Source organism: Phyllostomus hastatus, unplaced genomic scaffold (genome assembly GCF_019186645.2).
Source record: "Phyllostomus hastatus isolate PE091 unplaced genomic scaffold, TTU_PhHast_1.1 phas_scaffold_200, whole genome shotgun sequence".
Lineage (NCBI taxonomy): Eukaryota > Metazoa > Chordata > Mammalia > Chiroptera > Phyllostomidae > Phyllostomus > Phyllostomus hastatus.
In genome coordinates, this window is record NW_025334016.1 from 12225099 (window position 1) to 12250920 (window position 25822).

Genomic DNA, 25822 nt, shown 5'->3' on the forward strand with positions numbered 1-25822 from the left:
CATGATAGGAATAGTGCCCTGATAGGAAAAGACTAGAAAGTTTGCTCTTTCTCTCTGCCATGTGAGGACACAGAGGAAAGGTGGCCATCTACAAGCCAGGTAGAGAGTCGTCTCCAGAACCTGACTGTACTGACACCCTGATCTTGGTCTTCTGGCCTCCAAACTTGTGAGAAAATAAATTTTGTTTTTTTAAGCTACCCAGGCCATAATATTTTGTTATGTTGGCCTGAGCTGTCTAAGACACACCTTAAGCTTTTACTTTCAAGGTCTTGAGTTTTATGTCAGAGTCCTCGTACTTGCACCGCCTACTTGCCTGCCTCTGTCACCACTAGCAGTCCTCAGCCTGTGGCCCTCCCATTCCTGCCCCTTGATCTCCAAGCGCTGAGCCAGAGACTTGTCTGGAGGTCCCAGGACAAGGACATTTAGCCTGCCATGCTGTGCCTTCTGCTCTCCAGGCTGCCAGCTAGGATGTGGGGCAGGATTTCGGAGAAGCAGGTGAATGGGGTAGTCCCTGGGGGCCTGGGGCACAGGTGTTAGTAACAAGACTGGGGACCTACAGCTCAGGCCTGGTAACCTGCTTCCCATCTATGTGGGCTATCCTTGTGTGCTGACATCCACTTTCCCCTCTTCCTCTCTCTTTCTTCCTCTTTCAAAGACAAGCAGATGGCAGCAGAGGGACATGGAAAGGCCCTGCTCTAACACACGGTCAGCCATCAACATGTCTGCAGGAGTGGGTCTGGCTGAGGGCCAGCTTCTCTAATCCCTCAGGGTGGCTCCAGGGAGCTAGTTCAACCAAGGACATTAGGATGGGGCAGTGTAGGGAAAGGCCAGGAAACAGCACTGACCTTGAGGTTTGCCATAAGAATTCTGGGGCCGCTGGTACCTTGAAGAGGACTTTGTAGAAAGATAGAAGCCTTCCCTGTGAAAGAGTCAGGAGGGAGGGTGTCATGGTCTGGGCACTGTATTACCTGTATAGGGTTATTGTGAGGAATAAAATGGACTCTATTTTGTATAGTTCTTAGAACAAGGCATATTGTAAGCCTTATGTGATTACTATGTCTTGATTTTCTTTTTATAAACCTTGCTTTGACAACCCTGAATAATCTGGCCCTTACCTTTCCCTCCTGCTCATGCCTCATTCACCCTTGGATTCTAAGCCACAGTGGCCTTCTTCCTGTTCCTTCAGAGAGCCAGTCCTGCTCATTTTTGAATTTGCAAGGATGGAGGTCTCCATATACAAAACAGGATCTTGGGAGTGAATCTGAGCTAGCAGGGTATTGAAAAATGGGAGTAGGTTGAGTTGATTTCCCAGACTATCAAAATTGCGCATGTGGCTAAGCAGTGCTTAGGGAAAACTTACAGCTCTAAATGCTATCAGAAAACTTGGTTCTTCCAACAGATTAATACAATATTAGTAATTTCTGTTTTCTCTCAAATGATTAAGAGAAAAAGTATTAATTACCAATATGAATGAAAAGGGAGTGTTATTCCAGATCCTACAGGTGTTAAAATGTTAAGATTTTTAAACATGACTTTATTTTCTTTTTTTAACTTTAAAAAATTACTTAATTATTTTTTAGAGAGAGGGAAAGGGGAGGAGAAAGAGAGGAAGAGAAACATTGATGTGTAAGAGAAACATCTATGGTTTGCATCTTGCATGCCCCTCACTGGGGACCTGGCCTACAACCCAGGAATCAAATCTGCAACCTTTCAGTTACAGGCCAGTTCTCAGTCCACTGAGTCACACCAGCCAGGGAATAAGACTTTATTTTCAATGGATCCCAAATGTCAGTCATTTTCTCATTCTACTACTTCTGTGTCCCTGTGGATCCCTTGTATCCATAAGGACAGCAGAACTCAGCAACTTTGCTAATACCTCCTCCACTCATAAAAATGGAACACACAACTTTTTTTTAGCTGGGGCTCAGAGAAATCAATTGTTTAAAATGCAATAACTTGAATGGAATTGAACATTGCAGAATGAAACAGAATAAAATAGCACAGGGGGGAATGGAATAAAATGGAAAGGAAAGGAAGGGAAAGGAAGGGAAGAAAATAGAAGTCAGATTTTGTGCCAGGCACTGGGTCTTATTATAGTAGATACCTACTAAATGAATATTTGTTCAACATCTGCTACTTGTTTGAGACACAAATAGGGAACAAAACAGAAATCTCTACCCTTATGAAGCTTATAGTCTACTAAAGGAGACAGATATTAGCTATGCAAAAGGCCTTGAGACAAAAGATACAAGGATAGCCGTTATGAGGAAAAGGCAAAAGGGCAATGTGGCTTGGAATTCAAGAACAATGGATGAGACTGTAGAAATTAGGGGTCATGGTAGGGAGTCTGAAATTTAACAAGATGACCATGACAACATCATGAGCATCATCATTAGCTCTTATGGCACTTGCTACCTGTCAAGCACTGTTCTAAACCCTTAAATATACAACTCTTTTTCTAAATGTTTACAACAGCTCTATAAGATAAATATAAAACCATGCCCATTTTAAAGGAAGGGAAACTAAGGCACAGAGAGATTAATTAAATGTCAGTGTGGCTCCAGAGCCTGTTCTTTTAACCACTATACTCAGTTATCTATAGTGCCAGACCACAGACACCTTACAATCCTATAGGACATGTAATGTAAATATACAAATTACTAAAGAATGCAAATCAAGAGAAAGACCTGTGGGAAATGTGCAGAGGGAAGAAAGTTGGGGTAAGGAGTTATGCCCTCCCACTGGGTGCCATGGTAGATTTCTAAATACACAGGCCCAGAGACATTTATTCCACCTGAGATGCTCCCTTCTTATTTTGTCCTCTGTGATCATAGCTGCAGAGTGGGAAAAGAGGGGACTGGGTTAAACTGGACAATGGAGGGCTTGTACTCATAGTGCTGGGCCTCCTCTGTGTCTTGTCATTTCTTGCAAAAGAGATGAGTTCCAGCTTGGGGAAACAAGAGAGGATTTGGTCTTGGTTTCCACTCCCTTTGTCTTTACTTCTCTCCCTCTGGAAGGAAAAAGAGAGCAGTAGAGAGCGGTCATGGCAGATGCATTGGCTCTTATGAATCTACACATTCGCAATAAGACTCTACCAAAGTTTCTTCCCAGGCCCTCACTAGTTTGGCCCAGTTGGGTGGGGACTGTCCTACAAAGTGAAAGGTAACTGGTTTGATTGCCAGTCAGGGCACATGTCTGGGTTGCAGGTTTGGTCCCTGTTAGGGGTGCATTCAAGAGGCAATCAATCAATGTTTCTCTCACACATTAATGTTTCTCTTACACTCTTTTTTTTTTTTTTTAGATTTTATTTATTTATTTTTAGGGAGGGAAGGGAGGGGGGAAGAGAGAGAGAGAGAGAGAGAGAGAGAGAGAGGGAGAGAAACATCAATGTGCAGTTGCTGGGGGTTATGGCCTGCAACCCAGTAATGTACCCTAGCTGGGAATCGAACCTGGGACACTTTGGTTCCCAGCCCGCGCTCAATCCACTGAGCTATGCCAGCTAGGTCTCTTACACTCTTTATCTCTCCCTTCCCCTCTCTCTAAAAAAATTAATAAATAAAACACTTAAAAATGTTTCTTCCCAAGACTTTCTCCTTGGAATAGGAGTGAGGAGGAAGTATACTCATTGGGGAGGAAAGGGGAGGTAAGGAGAACAAAACAGAAACTTGAATGTGACTAGTAGGAATTTGATCTTTTCTGATTTTTTTTTTTAGTTATGGCACACAACAGTCAGACCCCTTCCCCATGTCTTATTCAGAGACTTGACCACATCGTGATGACAGTAAAGAGTATCAAAGACATCACCATGTTTTATTCCAAGATTCTGGGCATGGAGATCATAACATTCAAGGTAATTACTTATGCAAATGCCAAACTTTAGGTGGAATAAAATTTGATTATAATACTTAAAAAAATAACTTTAGCCCTGGCTGGTGTGGCTCAGTGGATTGAGTGCTGGCCTGTGAATCAAAGGGTTGCCAGTTCCATTCCCAGTCAGGTCACATGCCTGGTTTTCAGGCCAGGCCCGTTGGTGGGGGGTGCACAAGAGGCAACCACACGTTGATGTTTCTCTCCCTCTATTTCTCCCTCCCTTCCTTTCTGTCTAAAAATAAATAAATAACATCTTAAAGAGATAAGTTAAAAAACACACAATAAATCTGTGAGAATTTAAAGGATCAGTAAAGGAGATTCCAAACTCTGAGTAGTGGAACTTCCAGAGAGAATAGAGAAATAGAGGGGAGGAAAGTACCACAGAAATAATTCAAGAGAACTTTCCAGTCTTTTAATGGAAAGGTTTAACTGACTATCCAGTACATTGACAATTAGATATGTTCTTATGAAATTATAGAACATCAAAGTGAAATTAAAGATCCTAAGAGCTTGTAGAGAGGTTAAAAAGAAAAGGAAAATACTTCAACTGCAAGGGAAAAAGAAATATGCAGATGTCAGAATTCCCAATATTCACAACAGAGACTAGAGAATTGAAAAACACCTACAAGATTCTCAGGGGAAAAAGTTCAACCTAGAATTCTATGTTCAACCAAATTATTAATCAAGGTGAGGATAGAATAAAACATTCTTAGATGTAAAAAGGCTCATAAACTTTGGCCACTTGCTTTGAAAATTGAGATTTATACAAAATCAAAATGACTGATTAAGCCAGAAATAAGGAAGGCATCAAAGTCAGGACACAGTGGATCCCAAGGGGAAGATCCCAAAAAGTACCTAGAGGATAATCAGTCCAATTTGGGACAGGAGAAAGAAAGGTCTGAAGAAGGAGAGATCTTAGTAAGAAAGGAGGTTTACAGAGATTGAATACTATTCTTGAGAATTTGAAGCAACTTCAAAAGTGGGAAATGCAGCCCTGGCTGGTGTGGCTCAGTGGATTGAGCACCAGCCTGTGAACCAAAGGGTCGCTGGTTCAGTTCCCAGTCAGGGCACATGCCTGCATTGTGGGCCGGGCCCCCAGTAGAGGACATGAGAGAGGCAACCACAGATTGATATTTCTCTTCCTCTCTCTGTCCCCTCTTCTCTCTAAAAAATAAATAAATAAAATCTTTTAAAAAATAGACTTATGCAACATCAGACTGGATGTATACACAGCAAGATGGACAGGTCTTAAAAAGACCATGCTGAGTGAAAAGTGAAGAAACAGAAATAGGTCAACAACATGATACCATTTAGAATATATGTACAAAAAAACAATAATACACTTTCTACAATAACTTATGGTATACAAATATCAAACACATTATAATGTTGACTAGGGTGGGGATAGAAGTAGAGAATGGAGATAAGAAGCATAAATGCATAAAGAAAACTAGAGATATTTCTGGCCAAGATGGAGGCTAGGTAGATACACTTTGCCTCCTTGCATAACCAAAAGAAGGACAACAAATTTAAAAACAAAAAACCACCAGAACTGGCAGAAAATCAAACTGTATGGAAGTCTGACAACCAAGGAGTTAAAGAAGAAACATTCACCCAGACCCGTAGCGGGGTTGGAGATGAGCAGAGGACTTGTGGCAAGGCAGCTGCTGGCAGACTGGGTGAGGCAGTGGCGGCTGGTAGAGCAGGCGGTCCCACATTCGCATGCAGATGAACTGAGAGGAACAACTGGGAAGTGAGACAGGCCATGCAAACCAGGGTTCCAGTGAGGGAAAATAAAGCCCCAAAACCTCTGACTAAAAAACCTGTGGGGGCTTAGGTGGCAGCAGAAGAAACTCCCAGCCTCATAGGAGAGTTCATTGGAGAGACCCACAGGGTCCTCAAATATAGACAAACCTACCCACCTGGGAATCACCACCAGAAGAGTCTAATTTGCTTGTGGGTAAAGGAGGAAGTGGCTGAAAGCTACAGAGAGCTGAGCAACCACCATTGCTCCCCCTCGGCCCCTCCCCCACGTAGAGCATCACAATGAAGTGATGTGTTGCCCGCCCTGGTGAACATCTAAGACGCAACATCTAAGGCCCCTTAGTACATAACAGGCCTGCTGAGACAAAAAATGGTCCAAATGAAAGAATAGCTCAAAGCTCCAGAAAAAAATACAACTGAGGAAGAGATAGCCAATCTATCAGATGCACAGTTTAAAACACTGGTAATCAGGATGCTCACAGAATTGGTTGAATATGGTCACAAAATAGAGGAAAAAGTGAAGGCTATGCAAAGTGAAATAAAGGAAAATGCACAGGGAACTAACAGTGATGGAAAGGAAACTGGAACTCAAACCAACGATTTGGAGCAGAAAGAAGAAATAAACATTCAACCAGAACAGAATGATGAAACAAGAATTCAAAAAAATGAGGAGAGGCTTAGGAACCTCCAGGACAACCTTAAACGTTCCAACATCTGAATCATAGGCATGCCAGAAGGAGAGGAAGAGCAAGAAATTGAAAACCTATTTGGAAAAGTAATGAAGGAGAACTTCCCTAATCTGGCAAAGGAAATAGACTTCCAGGAAGTCCGGAAAGCTCAGAGAGTCCCAGAGAAGTTGGACCCAAGGAAGCACACACCAAGGCACATCATAATTACATTACCCAAGATGAAAGATAAGGAGAAGAATCTTAAAAGTAGCAAGAGAAAAGAAGACAGTTACCTACAAAGGAGTCCCCATAAGACTATCAGCTGATTTCTCAAAAGAGACCTTACAGTCAAGAAGGGGCTGGAAAGAAGTATCCCAAGTCATGAAAGGGGAGGACCTACATCCAAGATTCCTCTATCCAGCAGAGCTATCATTTAGAGTGGAAGGGTAGATAAAGTGCTTCTCAGATAAGGTCAAGTTAAAGGAGTTCATCATCACCCAGCCCTTATTATATGAAATGTTAAAGGGACTTATCTAAGAAAAAAAATAAGATAAAAAACATGAATGGTAAAATGACAACAAACTCACAACTATCAAGAAATGAACCTAAAAGAAAAGAAAAACAACAAAAACAAAAACTAGGCAAACAACTAGAACAGGAACAGAATCAGAGAAAAGGACATCACATGGAGGGATTTCAGTGGGGAGGGGGAAGGGAGGAATAGGGGAGAAGAGGTACAAGGAAGAAGAAGCATAATTAGTAGGTATTAAATAGATGGAGAGAGGTCAAAAATGGTATAGGAAACAGAGAACTCAAAGAACTTATACATACAACCCATGGACATGAATTAAGGGGGGGGATGCTGGAGGGTTGGGGGTGCAGGGCAGAGCGGGGATAAGGGGGGAATTGGGAGAACTGTAATAGCATAATAAATAAAATATACTTAAAAATAAAAATAAATTTAAAATATAAATGAAATTAAATTAATTTTAAATGAATTGAAAGAGGAACTACAAATGATAATAGAATTCTATTAGGAGGGGTAGTAATGTGGGTGAGCTAAATTCTCATTTATAATAGCAGGGAGAAGATAGAGATGGCTAAAGTTGTTAAATGAAGAAATAGTGGCAAATCATTTAGGGACTGTGTCTAGAGGCACATACGAGAAGACCCAAATAACAGTCAGCAAAGAAGGTAGAGTTTTCTTTTTCTCTCATTCAACAACCAGTGGAGAGGCATGCAGTCTATGGCTGGGAAAAAGGAGGAAGTGAATGGGACAAAAGTGTTAGCTCAGTGAGGTAGGGAGAGTCCCAGAATCCCCACCCACAATGTCTGCTGACATCATTTACATTGTGTTTATAAGTAAAAAGGGAGCCATGGCTGGTGTGGCTCAGTGGATTGGGTGCTGGCCTGTGAACCAAAGGATTGCAGGTTCGATTCCCAGTCAGGGCACATGCCTGGGTTTTGGGCCAAGTCCCCAGTAGGGGGCACATGAGAGGCAACTACACAGTGATGTTTCTCTCCCTCTCTTTCTCCCTCCCTTCCCCTCTATCTAAAAATAAATAAATAAATTCTTAAAAAAGTAAAAAAAGAGAAATGTATATTAAGTAGGCAAATTGCTGTTTCTGCCATGGAGAGTATCAACATATTATTTGGTGACAGGAAAATAATTTCCAGAAGCAATAAACACACACATTAAAAGTTACCCGAGTCTGGGCGTGTGTGGGCAGCAACCAATCAATGCTTTACATCTATCTTTCTCTCTCTCTAAAAAAACAATGAAAAAATGTCCATATGTGAGTATTAAAAAAAGGCAATTTCCCCTAAGGAATGAGACTTGGGTGGGGCACAGGATTGTGGTTTTGTTTTGTTTTGTTTTGTTTTCACTAAAAGCTCTGTTAATACTTTTCTAAAAACCTTGTTGGGGTAGGTAGGGAGAACTTTGCCTCACGCACATCTTGAAAGTTTAGCTCTAGGTTGTCTTCTCTCTCAAAACAGGGAGATAGGAAGGCATTGTGTTTTGGAGACCAGAAATTTAACCTTCATGAAGTGGGAAAGGAATTTGAACCTAAAGCTGCTCACCCAGTTCCTGGCTCCCTGGACCTTTGGAGAAAATGATCCAACACCTCAAGATGAGTCAGACTTCCATTCTTTTTGAGAAAGCTGCTGCAGATGCGGTGAAAACAGAAGCATGACCCAGGGAGGTCTTCCTCAAACTTCAGGCATAAGAGGTTTCCTCACATCTTAAATTGTTTATTCATTATCTTTATTGACATCTTTTTTTTAATGTAAACAAATGTATTTTAAAAGGAAACTTTAGCCCTGGCCAGCGTGGGCTCTATTGATTGGGCCTCATCCCACAAACAGAGGGGTGGCCCATTTGGTTCTCAGTCGGTACATGCCTGGGCTGCTGTCTCTGTGCGCCATCCCTGGATGCTTGTAGAAGGCAGCCAATCAATGTTTCTCTCTTGTATCGATATTTCTCTCCCTCTCTGTCTCCCTCCCTTCCCCTCTTCTAAAAAAAGTTAAAAGAAACTTTACATTACACTTCTAAAATAATCACCTACCAGTAAATTCTCTTTACATAAATACATCTGTGTAAAAAGAAAATATTCAACCAAGTAAATGAAAAGCTCATTCTATCTTGGCACAAAGGGAAGGTAACTATAAAAACAAACAGCTACAAAAGCATCACAATGTCATTTGGTTCTAGCTATTTCCATTCTGTGAACTCTGTGAGCCTGACCTTCCAAGTGGGAATTTGGCAGGTGGTTAAGGTGGTGCTAAGGACTTGTTAGCATCCACCAGAGACTTTCTTCTTAGTATAATCAGAAGGATTGAAGAAAGATAGAAGAGGGAACAATATCTAATTTGCTATTATTTAATATTGGTGTCCCTGTAACACTTAAAATAATTTCATGTAACGGAGGCATTTGTTCTTCTGTTGGGGAATACAGATCAAGGTCTTGAATATACTCTAGATTCCTTTTTTTGAAAGTATCAGTGAAAAAGTCTTGTTTGGAATTAAAGTGGGGAAAGGATAAGGATTAAGAATATAGACTTTGGCCTAGACTGCCTGGGTTTGAATTCTGACTTTGCCACTTACTAAATAGCACTAGACACTATTATCATTATCCACATTTTACAGATGAGGAAACTGAGGTACAGGGCAGTTATCTACCCAAGGCCATACACCTGGTATGTGGCTGGAGCAGAGGGAGGGGAGAAGAATGGTAGATGAAGTCAGAAAGATATAGAGGTCTTTGGGCCACTATATAAGGAATTAAATTTTGGTCTGACACATGGAATGTGATGAATGACTTTTGTCTTCCAATTCAGGCTTGTGATGTTCCCATTGAGGAGGGTCCAGTCCCCAGAACTGGGGCAAAAGGGCCCATTATGTCCATCTACTTCCGATACCCTGACAGAAACCTGATTGAGGTGTCCAACTATATTTCCTGTGATTGAAGCTGGAGCTCCTCCATTTTGTTCCCTGCAATGTTGCCATCTTCCTTTCTCCCTCCAGGCTCTCACCTGGACCCAGAGACCTCCAAGGACTGACAACTTAGGCACTTCCCACATCCTGCTAGGGGAACCTCAGATGGGTTTGGGGCCAAATCTACAAGACCAAATGTTCTCATTCCAAGCTGCTCCAATAAATTAATAAACTCTCAAGTAATATGTATTCCTCGTTATTATCATCTTGGTGTTATATATGGGTGTTTGTCTAGTGCATGAGGTCTCTGAACCCTTTGGGGGTCAGGAACTAGGGTATGACATCTCTGAGGATCAAATCCAGGGTCAGGCTCTTGAGATTCAAGGCCTCTAACAGATTTCTCCTTGTCCATGAACCCATCCTTTTTTATCCGTTTAGACTCATCTCACTCCTTCCAGGTGTTGCCTGCTGTTTCTTCTACCTCAGAGGCCTCAGTGAACCCCAAGATATCTAAAATTCCCATGAGATCTTCAAGGACCAGCCCAGATGATACTACCTCCTCTTGGTATGCCTTTATCTGGTCTCACCCCCAGGGGATGTGGCACTTTCTACCTTTGGATTTGGTAAGTACGGACTCATCTCAATTGACTCTCAGATCCTGACAGAGTAGATAGTAAAGGACAAATTTCCTCTGTTTCTGTAACCCCCCACCACACCATTCATTCACTCAATTAATAAACATATATTGAGCATCTACTGTGTGCTTGACCCTGTTCCAGGCTTTGGAGAGATAGCATTGAACAGAAGGGATAAGCATATCTATGTTTGTGGAGCTACCATTCTACTGGGAAAGATACAAAATAAATAAAATTAAGTAAGGAAAATACTAAATATGTTAGAGGATGATAAATGCTTTGGAGAAAAAGAAAACATGGAAAAGAGGGAACACATAAAAACCACTAGGGCAGTTTCCAGTATTTAATAGGATGGTCAGGGAAACTTCACTGAGGAGATATTGGAGCACAGACCTGCAGAGATAAGGGGGAAGTTGCATGGATCACTGAAAGAAGAGCATACCAGACAGAGAGAAAAGCCAGTGGAAAGGCCCTAAAGCATGAGTGCGCCTAATGTGTGTGAGGAACAGCAGGAGACCAGTGAGGAGAAAGAGGGAGCAGTGAGTGACAGACTGGATGAGTTCACCAAGAGAGAAAATATCAACTAGAGAAGAGGCCCAAACATATTTACAGTTCTGAAAAAAGGAGAGGAACCAGCAAATTAGGTAGGTATACAGGGAAGGGAAGAATACAGCTTCCTGAATGAATGCATAATGGATAAAGGAGCATGTATAAGAGTCTCTTGAGGCAAGGGAGTCCCTAGTCTTGTGTACTCTGGTCTCTAAACAGTCCTTACCCAGATGGTAATTCAGCCAGGTCCTATGAGTGAACCCCCAGGGAGCCCCAAAAATGCTGGAAGAGAGACTATGTATGGATGTGTTTTAGTACATGAAAGGCTTTGCCAAAAGCTGCAGCAGGTTTCCTGCCTATTTTTTAAAGATACCTTGCTTTGGATCCAGATATTATATGCCTGGAGATAGATAATTATTGCATAAAAGAAAGAAGGGAGGGAGGGAGAGAGGAGAGACAGAGGGAGAGAGGGAGGGAGGGGAGAGAGGGAAGGAGGGCAGCAGAATGGTGGATGAATGAATGGTTACATGGGTGGGTGCGTGGGTGGATGGATAGATGGGTGGGTAGATGGACTAATATCCCTTGCTCCTGGAGAAACTCTTTCACACATTTGTTTTCAGAAAGAAGAATATGAGTTTGTAAATTACAAATTTGCTCTAATAGGGGAAAAAAACCCTAGAAACAATGCAAACGTCCACCAGCAGATGGATGGTTAAATAAACCATGGTATCTCCATTCCATGGAATACTAACTCAATAATAAAAGGGAATAAGTTTATGGGCTTAGCATTAACCTTATATCAAAACCAGACAAAGATATAACAAGACAAGAAAACTACAGACCAATATCTCATGAATATAAATGCAAAAATCTTCTATAAAATACTAGCAAATAGAATTCAGCAATATAGAAAAGGGTTATATAACATTATACATATAATGTTATGTATATGTATATGTATATACATATGTATATGTATATGTATAAAATATAACACAACCAAGTGGGATTTACCTTAGCAATATAAGATTGATTCAATGTATGAAATCAATCAATGCAAATACACCAGATTAATAGAATAAAGTATAAAAAGTACATAATTTCAGAGGTGAAGAAAAAAGCATTTGACAAAATTCAACTCCCTTTCATGATAAAAACATTCAACAAACTAGGAATAGAAGAGAACTTCCTCAACCTGATAAAGGGCATTTGCAAAAACCTACAGCTAACATCATACTTAATGGTGAAATACATAAAACTTTATCCTGAAGATCAGGAACAAATCAAGGATGTCTCCTCTCACCACTTCTATTCAACATTTTCTGGAGGTTCTAGTCAAGACAATTAGGTAAGAAAAGAGATAAAAGCCATTCATATTGAAAAAAGAAGTTAGACTATCTGTATTTGCAGATTTTTTACTCAGAAAATCTTAAGTAACCTACAACAAAACCATTACACACACACACACACACACACACACACACACATGCACTCAGCAAGGTTACAGGACATAAGATCACACAAAATTAATCATATTTTATATATTAACAGTGAACAATCCAGAAATGAAATTAAGAAAACAATTTTAGTTACAATAGCATCAAAAATAATAAAATACTTAGTAATAAATTTAACAAAATGTGGGTAAGACTTGTACACTGAAAACTGTAAAACATTGTTGATAGAAATAAAAGGAGAACTAAATAAATGGAAAGACATCACATGTTTACAGATAAAAGACTTTATAGTGTTAAGATGGCAATACTACCTAAATTGATCTACAGATTTTATGCAATCCTGACCAGAATCCCATCTTGCTTCTTTGCAGAAATTGACAAACTGATCCTAAAATTCATGTGGAAATACTAGGGACCCAGAATGGTTACAACAGTCTTGAAAAAGAAAAACATAGTTGGAGGACTTGCACTTCCCAATTTAAAAACTTACTACATAGCTACAGTAATCAACAGTGTGTGGTACTAGCATAAAAATAGATATATAGATCAGTTGAATAGAATCCAGAAATAATACAACATGGGCAACTGATTTTTCATAAGTGTGTCAAGACAAGTCAATGGATAAAAAAGAGTCTCTTGAACAGGTGCTGTTGGAGCAGCTGAACATCCACATGCAAAAATGAAGTTGGACCCACCTCAGAGTAGATACAAAAATCAACTCAAAAATGAACCAAATATAACAGCTAAAACTATCAAAAGAAAACATAGGAGTGAATCTTCATGACCTCCCATTAGGCAATGGTTTCTTAGATATGACATATGACACCTAAAACATAAGCAACCAAAGAAAGAATAGATAAATTGGACTTTGTCAAAACTAAAACCTTTTGTGCTTCAAAAGACACTCTCAAGAAAATGAAAAGACAATCCACAAGTAGGAAAAAGTGTTTACAAATCACCTATCTATAATAGTCTAGCATCCAGAATATATGAAGAACACTTATAACTCAACAATAAAAAGACAAACAATCCAATGAAAAATGGGCAAGGAATTTGAATAGATATTTCTCTAAAGAAATGTGCAAATGGTCAATAACACAAGAAAAAATGCTCAGCATCATAAGTCATTAGGAAAATGCGAATCAAAACCACATCACACCCACTAAGATGGCTAGAATCAAAAAGCAGGACAATATCAAGTGTTGGAAAGGATATGAATAAATTGCAACCCTCATACCACTTCTGTGGAGAATAGTTTTGCAGTTCCTCAAAATGTTAAACAGAATTACCATAAGGCCCTGCAATCCCAGTCCTCATACTGTACGATTCCATTTGTATGAAATGTCTAAAACAGGCAAATCCATGAGACAGAAATTAGATTAGTGGTTGCCAGGGGCTTAGGGGAAGTAGAAATACAGTGGGAATAATGGGTACAGGGCTTCTTTGGGGGGTGATGAAAACATTCTAGAATTAGTGTTGATAATTACACAACCATGTGAATAGCCTAATAATTGAAATCTATACTTTAAAAGGGTGAATTTTATGGTATGTGAATTACATCTTAATAAAACACAGTGAACTATTGACACACACAACAATCTGAATGGATGTACAGACATCATGCTGAGCAAAAGAAGCACATATGCTTTGATTCCATTTATATCAAGTTCAAAAACAAGCCCTAAATCCCCAGTATCGTATGTTGTTTAGGGGCACATACATATGTACTAATTAGAGTAAAAACAGTCATGAGGGCCCTGGCTGGCATGGCTCAGTGGATTGAGTGCCGGCCTGTGAATCAAAGGGTATCAGGTTCGATTTTCAGTCAGGGCACATGCCTGGGTTGTGGGCCCAGTCCCCAGTTGGCTGGTGAGGTGGGGGAGGGGGGGTTGTCCTGTGAGAGGCAACCAATCTATGTTTCTCTTGGACATTGATGTTTCACTCACTCCCTTTCTCTTTTCCTTCCCCTCTCTCTAAAAAAAATAAAATAAAATCTAAAAAAGGGTTTATAAAAAATAGTCATGAGGAAGATAAACACCAAACTCAAGGCACTGAAAGGAAAAAGGGAGACGAAAGTGGTGCAAGGACTTTAAGTGTATGTGTAATATTCCTTTTTTAAAGGATCTGAAGTAAATAAGACAGGTTTCTGTCCCCATCCTGGTAGACTCCACAGTCTGGAAGAGACATAAATAGTCCAAATGCCATGGGCTGGTACCAAGCTCTAGAATCCTAGAAGATGCCAGGAGGGAGGCAGCCAGTCAGGGAAGACTTCAGGAAACAGAGGACGATAGGGCTGAGTCTCAAATGGAGGTATAATAGAGAGGATGCTTGGCTGGGACACTCCACCCCCACCCTCACCCCCACCTCCCGCCCTCGTGGGTCTCCCCCAAAGCCTAGCCTGGCCCCACTGATTCCCTTATCTGCCCACTCCCAGCTGCCTCCCTGCTGGCTGAACTGTAGCCGCAGACTTCTGGGTCTGTGCCCCCTCCACGGGATGGGGGAGGGAATAGGGCTTGGCCTCAGAGCCTTAGGGTTTCTAGCTCTTGATGGAGGCAGGGCTCTGAGGCCCCTAGTGCCCACCCTTCACTTCCCTTCCTGAGCCCTTTCTCTCTCCAGTTATGAAGAAACTGACCATGAGTCTGGTGGCCAAACCCTTGTGTGAGACATTCCTCCAGCCTACCCTTCCCCAGGAGGACAGATTTCCCTGCCTCTCCCTCTACACTGCGACTGCTGTTTCTAGTAATAATAACAATGAGAAGAGTTACCTTAACAGAGCTCACTGTTCATGGTGTGCCAGGCAGTCCATGTGTTGAGTGGCATCTCAACAACACTTGATGTGGGCTCTACAATTGTACCCATTTTCCAGGTGAAGGAACTGGGCTCAGAGGATGGCTTTCCCAGGAATTGTATAGTAAATCAGTATCAGAGCTGAGACAAGAACCCAGGGCCTTGGATGAACATCTTCCTTTCTCTATGCCTACTCCCAGTCTGAAAAATGGGAGCAATTATATGCACTTACTCCGAGAGGACCTGGTGAGAATGGGATAAAATTATTCATGAAGAGCAGTTAGCACAATGCCTGGAGTGGCTTGGCAAGCACTGTTGCTGTTGTTATTATATTAGTACTAAGAAAAGTGTCAGTATTAGAATCAGTATTATTATCATTATTATTGCTGATAGAATTAGGATGAACAATTATTAGTTTTAGAAATAGTATTAGTACTAATGATAGCATTGCTGTTAGATTGGAATGAGCATTATTAGTATTGCTATCATTATTAAAATTAGTATTCATGCTAATATGAACATTAGAATTAATATTAGGATTAGTAATTAGAATTGGTATTGGTGTCAGCATATTATTAGTATCAATATTAGAATTAGTACTAGTTCTAGGGGAAAAGGTCCAAGTACTATCCCTTCTGTACAGTAGGTACTCAATTAACAAATAAGTATACTTAACAGTTATTGAGATACCAGATTCAACTGAGTTAAAATCACTTAATGGATTAAATCTCGTTTAGTGGCCCCATTACCCTGTGGAGCAGCCACTAGTATTACCTGATCTTTACAGATGAGGAGCTGAGGTCCAGAGCAGAGAGCAACTCGCCCAAGGCCACACAGCGACTTGGTGGTAGGGTGGTCTACAAGTGAGAGTGGGCTGGCTCCACAGTGCATGTCCTGAAATCATCTTCACTTAAGTCATTGGGGTCTTTTTTCCTCATTCTTACCAATAAGGGCTCGGTATGGGCGTGGCACATAGCAAAAGCTCAATAAATTCCAAGTTGTGGCTTTGCTCTCTTTACTCCTCAAAACCCCCATTTTGCATGTGATGATACTGAGGCCAGAGAGAAAGATGAGGATGAGCAACTCCCTCTGGTGTGGGCCATAGATAAGCAGACCCCACTGACTTAGGGCTCCTTCCTTGCCCTTTCCCCAAAGTAAGTCTCAGTCTCTCCATCTGTAGAATGGATAGTCTGGAGAATACCCAGTCCCATGGAGTTCTGGGGCCATGACAGTGTAGTCTTACCCCCTTCCCCATGGGGATCCAAGTTGGATGCCTACTTTATGCACTGTGTGCATGTGTCCAATGATTTCTTGTGGCTCAAGTGCTCAAAACAGGCCAGGCATGAGTCTTTGATAGCATGAGACACTGGTTGTTGTCACTGTTGTTACTAGGGGGAGGTAGGACAGGGCAGGAAGGTGGGAACTGAGGTGCAGAGGCCCAGGGACTCTATGAGGGTCCCTCTCAGCAGGTTGAGGGCAGAACCATGGGTCACATGGGTCCACATCAATCTACATTCCCTCGTGCCACCAACCCCAGTACCACCTGCCCAGGGTGTACCCAAGCTGCCATGTGGGATCTCATGGACTTCCTCTCAAACTCTCTGTCTCTGAATATCTGTCTCTGTCCTCTTCTCTACAGCATCAGCTTTGTCTCCACCCATGTTATTGGCCTCTGTCATTTTCAGGTTTTATCTGTCCCTTCTGTCTGTCTCTGTCTCTCCTTCTCTTTGCCTATCTATCTCTTTAATTGTCTCTGGCTCTCTCTGTGTCTCTATCCCCATCTCTAGGTCTCTCCTTTCTTTCTGTGCCCTCTTCCTCCTTCCAGCTCTGTATTTTTCTCTGTTTATCTCTCCGTGTCTCTGATTTCTATCTCTCTCTGTTGCTGTCTCACTCTTCTCTATCCCTTCAATTTTCCTTCCCTTCCTCTACCCTATCCCACTCTTTAAAGACCCGCATTGGAACCAACCCCTGGTCCCACCTATTTCCCGCCTCCAGAACAGCATGGCGGGCAAGAAGTTGAGGCCACTGTCTCTGGGTGCCCCCCAGCCCCGCCCCCTATCCCAAGACAGCCTGTTACCGCGGAGCCAACAGCCACTGTGGCCTCCATCTGATAAGACTTATCTGCTGCCCCAGGGCAGGCCAGAGCTGGCGTAAGCCCCAGTGGGGCGCTGAGTGCGTGTGCCCCTGACTCCCACCAGCCCTGGTCTGGCCCCTGGGCAGCTGGGCCTGGGTCGTCATGATGTCCCAAGGGTTCTGGTTCAAATCCCACTGAACCTCTCTGAGCCTCATTCTTTTTGTCTGTACAATGGGTACAGTCACATCCCTCCTTTCCCTATGGGTAGGAAGCCTCACATACATAAGTGCCCAGCCCTCACTTGGCCCAACACACAGTAGGGCCTTTACAAACATTCACTGAAAAGCCCAGCAGATTCATGAGCCCATATCTGCTATTTTTATTTTATCTTGCGCTCAGCCCATATTGTTTGATTGGACACTGAAGTCCATAGGACCCCAAGTCAAATAGGGTCTGAGAATCCATGGGGTGGGCAGGTGGGGTGGAGGAAGGTCCCTACTGCCCAGGAGGTGCCCCACCAGCAGGAGACCCACCCCCTTGCCTGGTCTGCCCCACCCACTGGTGTACCAGCCACTCCCTGGGGAGGAGGGAAGAAGGAGAGGGAGGGAGGGAGGGAGGGAGGGAGGGAGGGAGGGAGGGAGGGAGGGAGCCTCAAACACCAAGGCCAGCCAGGACATCCCCTAGGATCACACTGAGCTCGCCACATCCCCAAAGCAGCTGAAACCTCTGCACCAACCAGCCCAGGTCAGTCTCAGCTCCCCAAAAGTCCCTAGCAAGGCAAACTCTGGGCCTGCTGCCCCTTACCTCAAGGCTACTCCTTCAGCCTGCTTCAGTTTCCCCAACCTACCATTGGCCCCCAAAGTGTCTACCACCCCTAAATCCCTTGACAATCCAATCCCTGGAGCTTCTCCAGACTACCTTTGTCTTTCCAACCTCCACTCCTACCCCAAACCTATCTCCCTACCCCTTCTCTCTGCTCTGACTCTCATCTATACCTTCCAAAATATCTATGTTCCCCTGATCCCTTAACTGTCCCTGTACCTCATCTCTGCCCCCTAAAACATGCCTTTATCCTCCAAATCCTATTTCTGCCCCAAATCTGATTTTCACTCACCTGAACTTGTCTCTGTCTCCAAATTCTCCCCCCAAACTCATTCTCCCTCCCTATTTCTGTTCCCCAAGCCCTGTCTGCTCAAGATCCATGCCTCTGCCTTAATTTCTCCCTTTGACCTACTGATCTATCCCTGGCTTGCCAAACCCTAGCTCCATCTTTGTACTCCCACCTCTGCCTCAAACCTTGTATTTGTTCCTTGTGACTTCTCTCTGACCCCCCCAAAACCATTTCTTTTCCCCAACCCCTTGCCTATGCATCAAAATATCTTTGCCACCCCAAACACCAAGTCTACTCCTCCAAATCTGTTCTGTCACATGAATCCTTTTGTCTGTCTTCCCTAAACTCCATCTTAGCTCCAAAATGCCTCTGTCCACCAGATCTCTTCTGTGGCCCCAAATCTTTCTCTACTCCAATTCTATCTCGGTTCTAAAACTCCTCTTGTGCTCCTATAACCCGTCTCTAATCATCAGACACATTTCTGCCACTCCAAACCCATATTTGACCCCTAAACTTTATCTCTGCTCCAGTAAAACCCTTGGACCCCCACACTTTTCCATAACCCTCAGAATCCATCTCTGACCCCCAAACTACACCTCCAACTTCTCAACTATGTCTCTTATTCTCAAACTTACCCCTGATCCTCAACCTTGTCTCTGCTTTCACAGCCTATTTCTGATCCTAAAATGTGACCTTTCAAGGTTGTCTCACTCCTCAATCCCCATATCTCCTTTCCAAAACCTCGTAGTTATACCCCAAAACTCTCTGACTCTTTAATCCCTATCTAACCCTCAAACCCTCCCAAGACACATCTGCCCTCAGACCCCATCTCTGCTCCCTTTAGTCCTGAGGGACCCTCCCTTGAGGGCTGGAATAGGGACATTCATTACCTGGGGTGAGGGGCTGGGCGAGGGGCTGGGCCGAGGGAGAGTTGAGGGTGCCGGCCTGCTGTCTGCTGCCAGTTGGGGCAGCACTTACTCTAGTGGGGCAGCTGATAAGGAGCTTTCATATCCCCCAGCCTCGAGATAAACTTTATCTCTGTCTGGAGAGTGATAACTGGGTGGTGGTGGTGGGGTTGGGCCCCTGCCATGAGAGGGGTGGGCAGCCCTGGACCCACCAAGGTGTCAGGTGCAGGGGGCAGGGGTTTGCTGGAGGGAGACTATGGGAAGTGAGATGAGGATGAGGAACAGTGGTAACAGAGACAAAATGCAGGAGACACATAGGGAGACAGAGAGAAGGGAGGGAGAAACAAAGAGAGAGATGGGGAGAAAAAGAAATCGAGAAAAAAAGAACAAGAGACATGCAGAAAGAGAAAGGAGAAACAGAGAGACTTGGAAATAATGAGAGAGAGAGAGAGAGAGAGAGAGAGAGAGAGAGAGAGAGAGAGAGAGAGAGAGAGAGAGCGAGAGCGCACACAGGAAAGCAGGCCCAGGAACAGAAACAAAGAATGAGACAAGAACAGAGAGAGAGAAAGTGAGAGAGTGGGAGAGAGACTCAAATAGAATCGTGAAGAGATAGACAGGAATGGGAAGGAGTCTGAGATGAGGAGGCAAGACACCCTCTCTGGGGAGGGACCCTGAGGCCTAGGTTGGTTGAGGGCACATCCACAGGCCATCTCTTTCCCAGCATAACCCCCAACCTTGGACCTAACTCTTAGACTGTCTACACAATGGGTTACATAGGCAGGGGATTTGAAGATGCCCTTCAATTCTATGTCCATCACTCCATCCTACAGAGAGTGAAACTGAGGCCTTCAGACTCACAGGGCAGGCCAGGGTCAGGGGTAGTTTTCCTAGATTCTTATCTTGGACTGTACTGTGTACAGTGGGGTGTGGTCAGGGATATGGGGATGGTAAAACAAATATGAAAATAAGGTCATAGGACCCAGGGGGGTTGCAGAGAGAAAGCAGGGAGAGACAAGCAGAAAGACAGAGTGGGAGAGGTATAGATATGAGTGCAGAGGGAGAAACAAAAAAAAAAGATATAAAGAGAGCTAAGTGAAACAAAAAGAGATAAAGACAGATGGAGAGAAACAATCACAGAGATAGAGACATGGAAAGACAGAGAAAGGAAGAGTAAAAACATTGGACATTTGTAAAAGCACAGAAATAGAGAGCAATCTATATTATGGTAGCATAGAGACATGGAAAGAAATGCAAAGAGCCAGACTTGAGAAGACAGAGTGTCAGAGAAAAAGAGACCCAAGGAGACAGAGATACATACAGGGAAGCATAGTGGCAAAGGGGCATAGACCAAGCCGCTATCTCACAGGTCTTAGCTTGGCCCTGTCACTACCTCCTATCTGGCCAATGGGAAAACTGAGGCCTAAGGATGATTGGGACCGAAGGAGACAGAAAGCAGAACTATGGCTAGCCTCCCCAGGGGAGTGGGTAATGTAAAGGGAACACCTCCCACCTGCCCCCGTCTCAGAGGAAGCCAGAGGCCTTTGGGTGATTTCAAAAGTTGGGCGGGGATGGCAGAGATAAGCAGTGGGGGATACTGACCCCCCCATGGAACAGGGAGGAACTCTATCTGCAGACCCAACTGAGGTGGGGGAGGAGGAGTCAAGCCGGAAACCTTGGGGTTTCTGAGAAAGTCAGAAGGCAAGATGCAGTAGATAGGGATGAAATTGGGGATCACAAGAGGGTGAGCCCCCAGGTCCCAGGGGGTGACCAAGGGGTTCATGGAACTCTGATTCTGCACCCCAGCCTACCCCACCCCACCCCACCCCACCCAGACTCCTGTAGATGGGGAGACGAGGGAAAATGGGGGCAGGGGGAGAAGAGGAAGTGGAGGAGGAGGGGAGGAGAAAATGAGGAGAGGGAGAAAGAGATGAGCAGAGAGGGAGTGGAGAAGAATGAAGAAAAAGGAGGGGAGGAGAAAGGAGGATAGGGGAAGGGACAGGAGGGGAAGAGAAAAGGAGAGGGGAGGAAAGAGGAATGGAGATGTAGAAATGGAAAGAGGGAGAGAAGGTGGCTGAGGGTGGGGAGGGGAAAGAAGAAGGAAGAGACAGTAGAAGAGAAGAGAAGGGGACACAGAGAGAGGATGAGGGGGCAAGGGAGAAGAAGAATAGAATAACAGGGGGCAGGAGATGAGGAAGAAGGGGGAGTGGAAAGAGAAGGAAGAGGGGAAAGAGGAGAGGAGAAAGAAGGGAAGTTGAGTGAGAGAAGGGAAGAGAAGAGATGAGAGGGAGGTAGGAGGGAGAGGAAAGAGAAGGAAAGGAGGAGGAGCAAGAAGAGAAGGAAAGGGAGGGAGGAAGAGGAGGAGAAGGAAGGGAAGGGGGGAGAGGAGGGAGAGGAAAACAGAGGGAGATGAAAAACAAATGGGGCAAGATGTGGAAGGAGAAAAGGATGGGGAATGAGAGGATAGAGTGGAAGACTACAGAAAGATGAGGGAGGAGTGGGAAGGGAGGAAAAAGAGGAGGGTAGAGGGGAGAAGGGACCTAGGGAGAAGGAAAGGAGGGATATATAGATTGAAGGGATTGATTGTAGTGGGAAGAGAGAGAAGGGAGGGAAGAGGGGCTGTAGAGGAGAGGAGGAGAATTTCTATGTCTGAGAACCCCTCCTGTCCTCACAGGTCAAATCTCAGAGGCCCCATGGACTTCCCTGGCCTGGGGGCCCTGGGGACCTCTGAGCCCCTGCCCCAGTTTGTGGACCCTACCCTGGTGTCCTCACTACCAGAGTCGGGGGTCTTCTTCCCTTCTGGGCCTGAGGGCTTGGATGCAGCAGCCTCCTCTACTTCTCCAAGCACCGCCTCGGCTACAGCTGCTGCACTGGCTTACTATAGGGATGCTGAAGCCTACAGACACTCCCCAGGTAACTCCTTTCTTTGGGTGGCTTTCCTGGGACTGGTTCCATGCTGTTGGGGTTGCCATGGAGACCCTTAGCTAGGGGAGAATCCCACAAGGAGGAAATCTTGAAAATGGCCAGAAGCCTTCACATGGCTGGGCTGACCACTTTCCCAGTTAAGTCCAGACCTGAGGATGTCCATGTTCCTGAACACGCCACATTGGGAAGCAGTGTTGGAAGTAGGCGGTGGTAGCCCTAGTTGCCGGGTGATCCATGGGTCTTCAAACCATAACAGTTGTCCTCAAAACCCATTTGGAAATGGCTAGAGGTTAGTGCGGTTGCCAGAGTGACCAGTGGGGTTCAGGATCCCTGAGTCACTCAATGGCCAGCAGCTGTTCTGGCAACCTATGGAAATGTTGGAAAATTGGCCACCATGTTGGGGCTGTTGGACACCACTGCACCCTGAAAGCAGGATGGCTTTAAATTGTTCTGTCCTCTTCTTTCTTCCTTCCCATACCCACTTCCACAACAGTCTTTCAGGTGTACCCATTGCTCAACTGTATGGAGGGGATCCCAGGGAGCTCACCATACACCAGCTGGGCCTATGGCAAGACTGGCCTCTACTCTCCCTCAACTGTGTGCCCCACCCGTGAGGACTCCCCTCCCCAGGCCCCAGAAGATCCTGATGGGAAAGGCAGCAGCAGTTTCCTGGAGACCTTAAAGACAGAACGACTAAGTCCAGATCTCTTGACACTGGGGCCTGCACTGCCTTCATCAATCCCTGTCCCCAGCAGTGCCTATGGGGGCCCTGACTTTCCCAGTAACTTTTTTTCTCCCACCGGAAGCCCCCTCAATCCAGCGGCCTATTCCTCCCCCAAGCTTCGTGGAACCCTGCCCCTGGCCACCTGTGGTGAGGTTCCCAAAAAGGGATAGGGGGGTTGAGGTGGGAGGACACATCCAAGGCAAAGTTGGGCTGAGCCTGGCTCCCTCTTCCCCTCTGTTCACCTCACCAGAGGCCAGGGAATGTGTGAACTGCGGAGCAACAGCCACTCCACTGTGGCGGCGGGACAGGACAGGCCACTACCTGTGCAATGCCTGTGGCCTCTATCACAAGATGAATGGGCAAAACAGGCCCCTCATTCGGCCCAAGAAGCGCCTGGTAAGACCCCAGGCCTGCCTCCCCTTATCTAGGCACTGCTATTCTCATCCTGTGCAGGAAATCCCTGTCCTCACATTCTACAAGAACCCACATCCCCCATCCCTTCCCCATCCATATAGGGACCCAGCTTTGTATGTCCTCAACTGACCCTCAGGCTGCAAGCAAGAATCCCGTCCCTTTCCTCCACAGCAGGTTTCACACTTGGCTGCACACTGGGATCACCTTGGGGCTCTCCCCTAGGTGTGTTAGTTTGATTGGTCTGGGGTGCTGCTTGGGTGTCAGGATTGTTTCTAACTCCCCAAGTGATTCCAGTGTCCGCTAAAGTTAAGAATTACTGATGTAGTCCCTCACACAATATGGAAAGCCTTGGGACAGGAGTCCATATCCTCATCCCATAGAGAACCCACAGTCTACACCCTGTACAGGAAGCCCTGCATTCACCCTGACCCTCACCTCTTGTGTCCTCCACCCGCCAGTGCCCTGATCTTCATATTCTTGCTTCCCCCAGATTGTCAGTAAACGGGCAGGTACCCAGTGCACCAACTGCCAAACAACCACCACAACGCTGTGGAGGAGAAATGCCAGTGGGGACCCTGTGTGCAATGCCTGCGGCCTCTACTACAAGCTACACCAGGTGTGCCTTGCCTCTTGGAGCCTCCCCCCTCTCCTCCCCATCCTGCTAACCTTCCCTTCCTTCTTCCTTCTTCTTTCCCCTTCCTGTATTCTTCCTATCTCCCCTTCCCTCTCTTCTTCACTCCCTTCCTCTCTTGTCCCTGTTATTCTCCTCCCTCTTCCTTCCCCCCTCAGCCCTCTCTTCACCTTCATCCCCTTCCTCCTTTCCACTCCTTCCTTCTCCCTTCTCCATTTCTCAGCTCCTTCCTCCTCCCCTCCAGCCATCAGCTAGTCCTATGGCTAGAGGCTTCTCTCAGCCTTTCCCCCAGCTTAGGGACTCACAAGGTCATAATTCCTTAGGACAATATCTGTGCCACAGCAGGGGTCTGCTCTCCTAGTCCTTGACCCAGTTCGTTATTCTTAAGGAGAGGGGTGGAAAGAGTATCCCTGGTGGAGACACAGAGGGAAAAGTCTGAAGTTGGGAAACATTCATGGCCTCCCTTTTGTCAGGTGAACCGACCACTGACCATGCGGAAGGATGGTATTCAGACTAGAAACCGCAAGGCATCTGGAAAAGGGAAAAAGAAACGGGGGTCGAGTCTGGGAGGTACAGGAGCAGCAGAAGGACCAAGTGGTGGCTTCATGGTGGTGGCTGGGGGTGGTGGTAGTGGGAATTGTGGGGAAGTTGCCTCAGGCTTGACATTGGCCCCACCTGGTACTGCCCATCTCTACCAAGGCCTGGGCCCTGTGGTGCTGTCAGGGCCTGTTAGTCACCTCATGCCTTTCCCGGGGCCCCTGTTGGGTTCACCTACAGGCTCCTTTTCCACAGGCCCTATGCCTCCCACCACCGCCACCACCGTAGTGGCACCACTCAGCTCATGAGGACACAGAGCATGGCCTCAGAACAAGGGTAGGGTCTTTCTCCTTTTGTAGCCAGCAGTCTATACAACCCAACCCTCTGGGCCCCAGACACTCCTTAGTCTGGACCCTCAAAGCTTTTGTAAAATAAAACCACTAATATCCTAAAATTGGAAATGTGAGTCTGTGTGGGACCAAATAAAGAGCCGTGGTAGGTGGGATGTGTAACAGTGTATGCAATTCTTTGATGATGGTGTGAGGCTGTGTGAGACAGCATGTGTGACCTGGCACTTGTGACCCTTCATGATAGTGGGTTATGATGTGCAACTATAACAGTGTATGTGAAAATGTGTGTGACAGCATCCAGGTTGTATGGCATGTGTATCCACACATGAGGGGGAGAAACAATGTGTGGCTGGCTGGCTGCTCTGTGAGGTGGTGATCATGGGGTGAGGTTGTGAGAGGTGGCATGCGTGACACCTCGTAACTTCGAGAAACAGGGCACAGAGGATATGGAAGTATGTGTGTGACAGGGTATGTTGAAAAAATGTGTGAGGCTGTGCTTGTGTGATTGTGCACCATGCAGGGTGGTTTTGAGATGGTGTAATAGCATGTGTACTGGGCACAGAATTTGATCAATAAACATTTTTGGAATGTTAAGCAAGAACTGTGTATGACAGTGTGTGGGGACATAACAGTGTGGCCATGAAGTACTATGTGTGAGGACATCTTTGAGGGTCTGGCAACAGCAGTACTTCCATGCAAGTCTGTGTCTTTGAGTGTATCACATATCATGTGCCATGTCACGGTGTCTCTGAGTGGCTGACAATGTGAGCAGCTCTATGTACACTTATTCGTGCAGGTATCAATATATATATAGTTTTAGTCGGCGTAAGTTAGGGATCCCCTTCCAAGGGACAGAAGATACATTTAAGGCAGGAATGGGAGAAAAGAGTGAAGCTGGAATGGTAGCCAGCAATAAGGTCAGAAGGCTAGTCCAGGACCTTGGGGTTGTCCATGGGTCTTCCTGTCACTCATCTCTTATCTCTCTGAG

At 45.0% G+C, this 25822-nt stretch overlaps 2 protein-coding genes across 3 annotated transcripts; both read left to right on the forward strand.

Moving 5' to 3' along the window:
* Positions 1 to 432: 432 nt before the first annotated feature.
* GLOD5 (glyoxalase domain containing 5) lies at positions 433 to 9770 on the forward strand. The gene is given in 5 exon segments (XM_045860442.1): positions 433 to 532; positions 3714 to 3850; positions 8301 to 8400; positions 8403 to 8432; positions 9640 to 9770. Coding segments are annotated over 5 exon segments (498 nt in total).
* Positions 9771 to 17884: 8114 nt separating this feature from the next.
* GATA1 (GATA binding protein 1) lies at positions 17885 to 24938 on the forward strand. Of its 2 annotated transcripts, XM_045860598.1 has the most exons (6): positions 17885 to 17984; positions 21928 to 22166; positions 22672 to 23049; positions 23153 to 23298; positions 23807 to 23932; positions 24421 to 24938. In XM_045860598.1, exons 2-6 carry the CDS (start codon positions 21947 to 21949, stop codon positions 24790 to 24792), a joined length of 1242 nt encoding a protein of 413 aa, XP_045716554.1. In that variant the 5' UTR covers positions 17885 to 17984; positions 21928 to 21946; the 3' UTR covers positions 24793 to 24938. The 2 variants fall into 2 exon arrangements, with proteins under 2 accessions (XP_045716554.1, XP_045716555.1); XM_045860599.1 differs by lacking the exon at positions 17885 to 17984 and having other exon boundaries at positions 22076 to 22166; positions 22680 to 23049.
* The last annotated feature ends 884 nt before the right edge of the window (positions 24939 to 25822 follow it).

Excerpts from the sequence above, each read along its gene's own strand:
- GATA1 (XM_045860598.1), top strand. The coding sequence starts at position 21,947 with ATGGACTTCCCTGGCCTGGGGGCCCTGGGGACCTCTGAGCCCCTGCCC. Across the intron at positions 22,167-22,671 it reads AGCCTACAGACACTCCCCAG|TCTTTCAGGTGTACCCATTG; the intron begins GTAACTCCTTTC and ends CTTCCACAACAG. Across the intron at positions 23,050-23,152 it reads CCTGCCCCTGGCCACCTGTG|AGGCCAGGGAATGTGTGAAC; the intron begins GTGAGGTTCCCA and ends TCACCTCACCAG.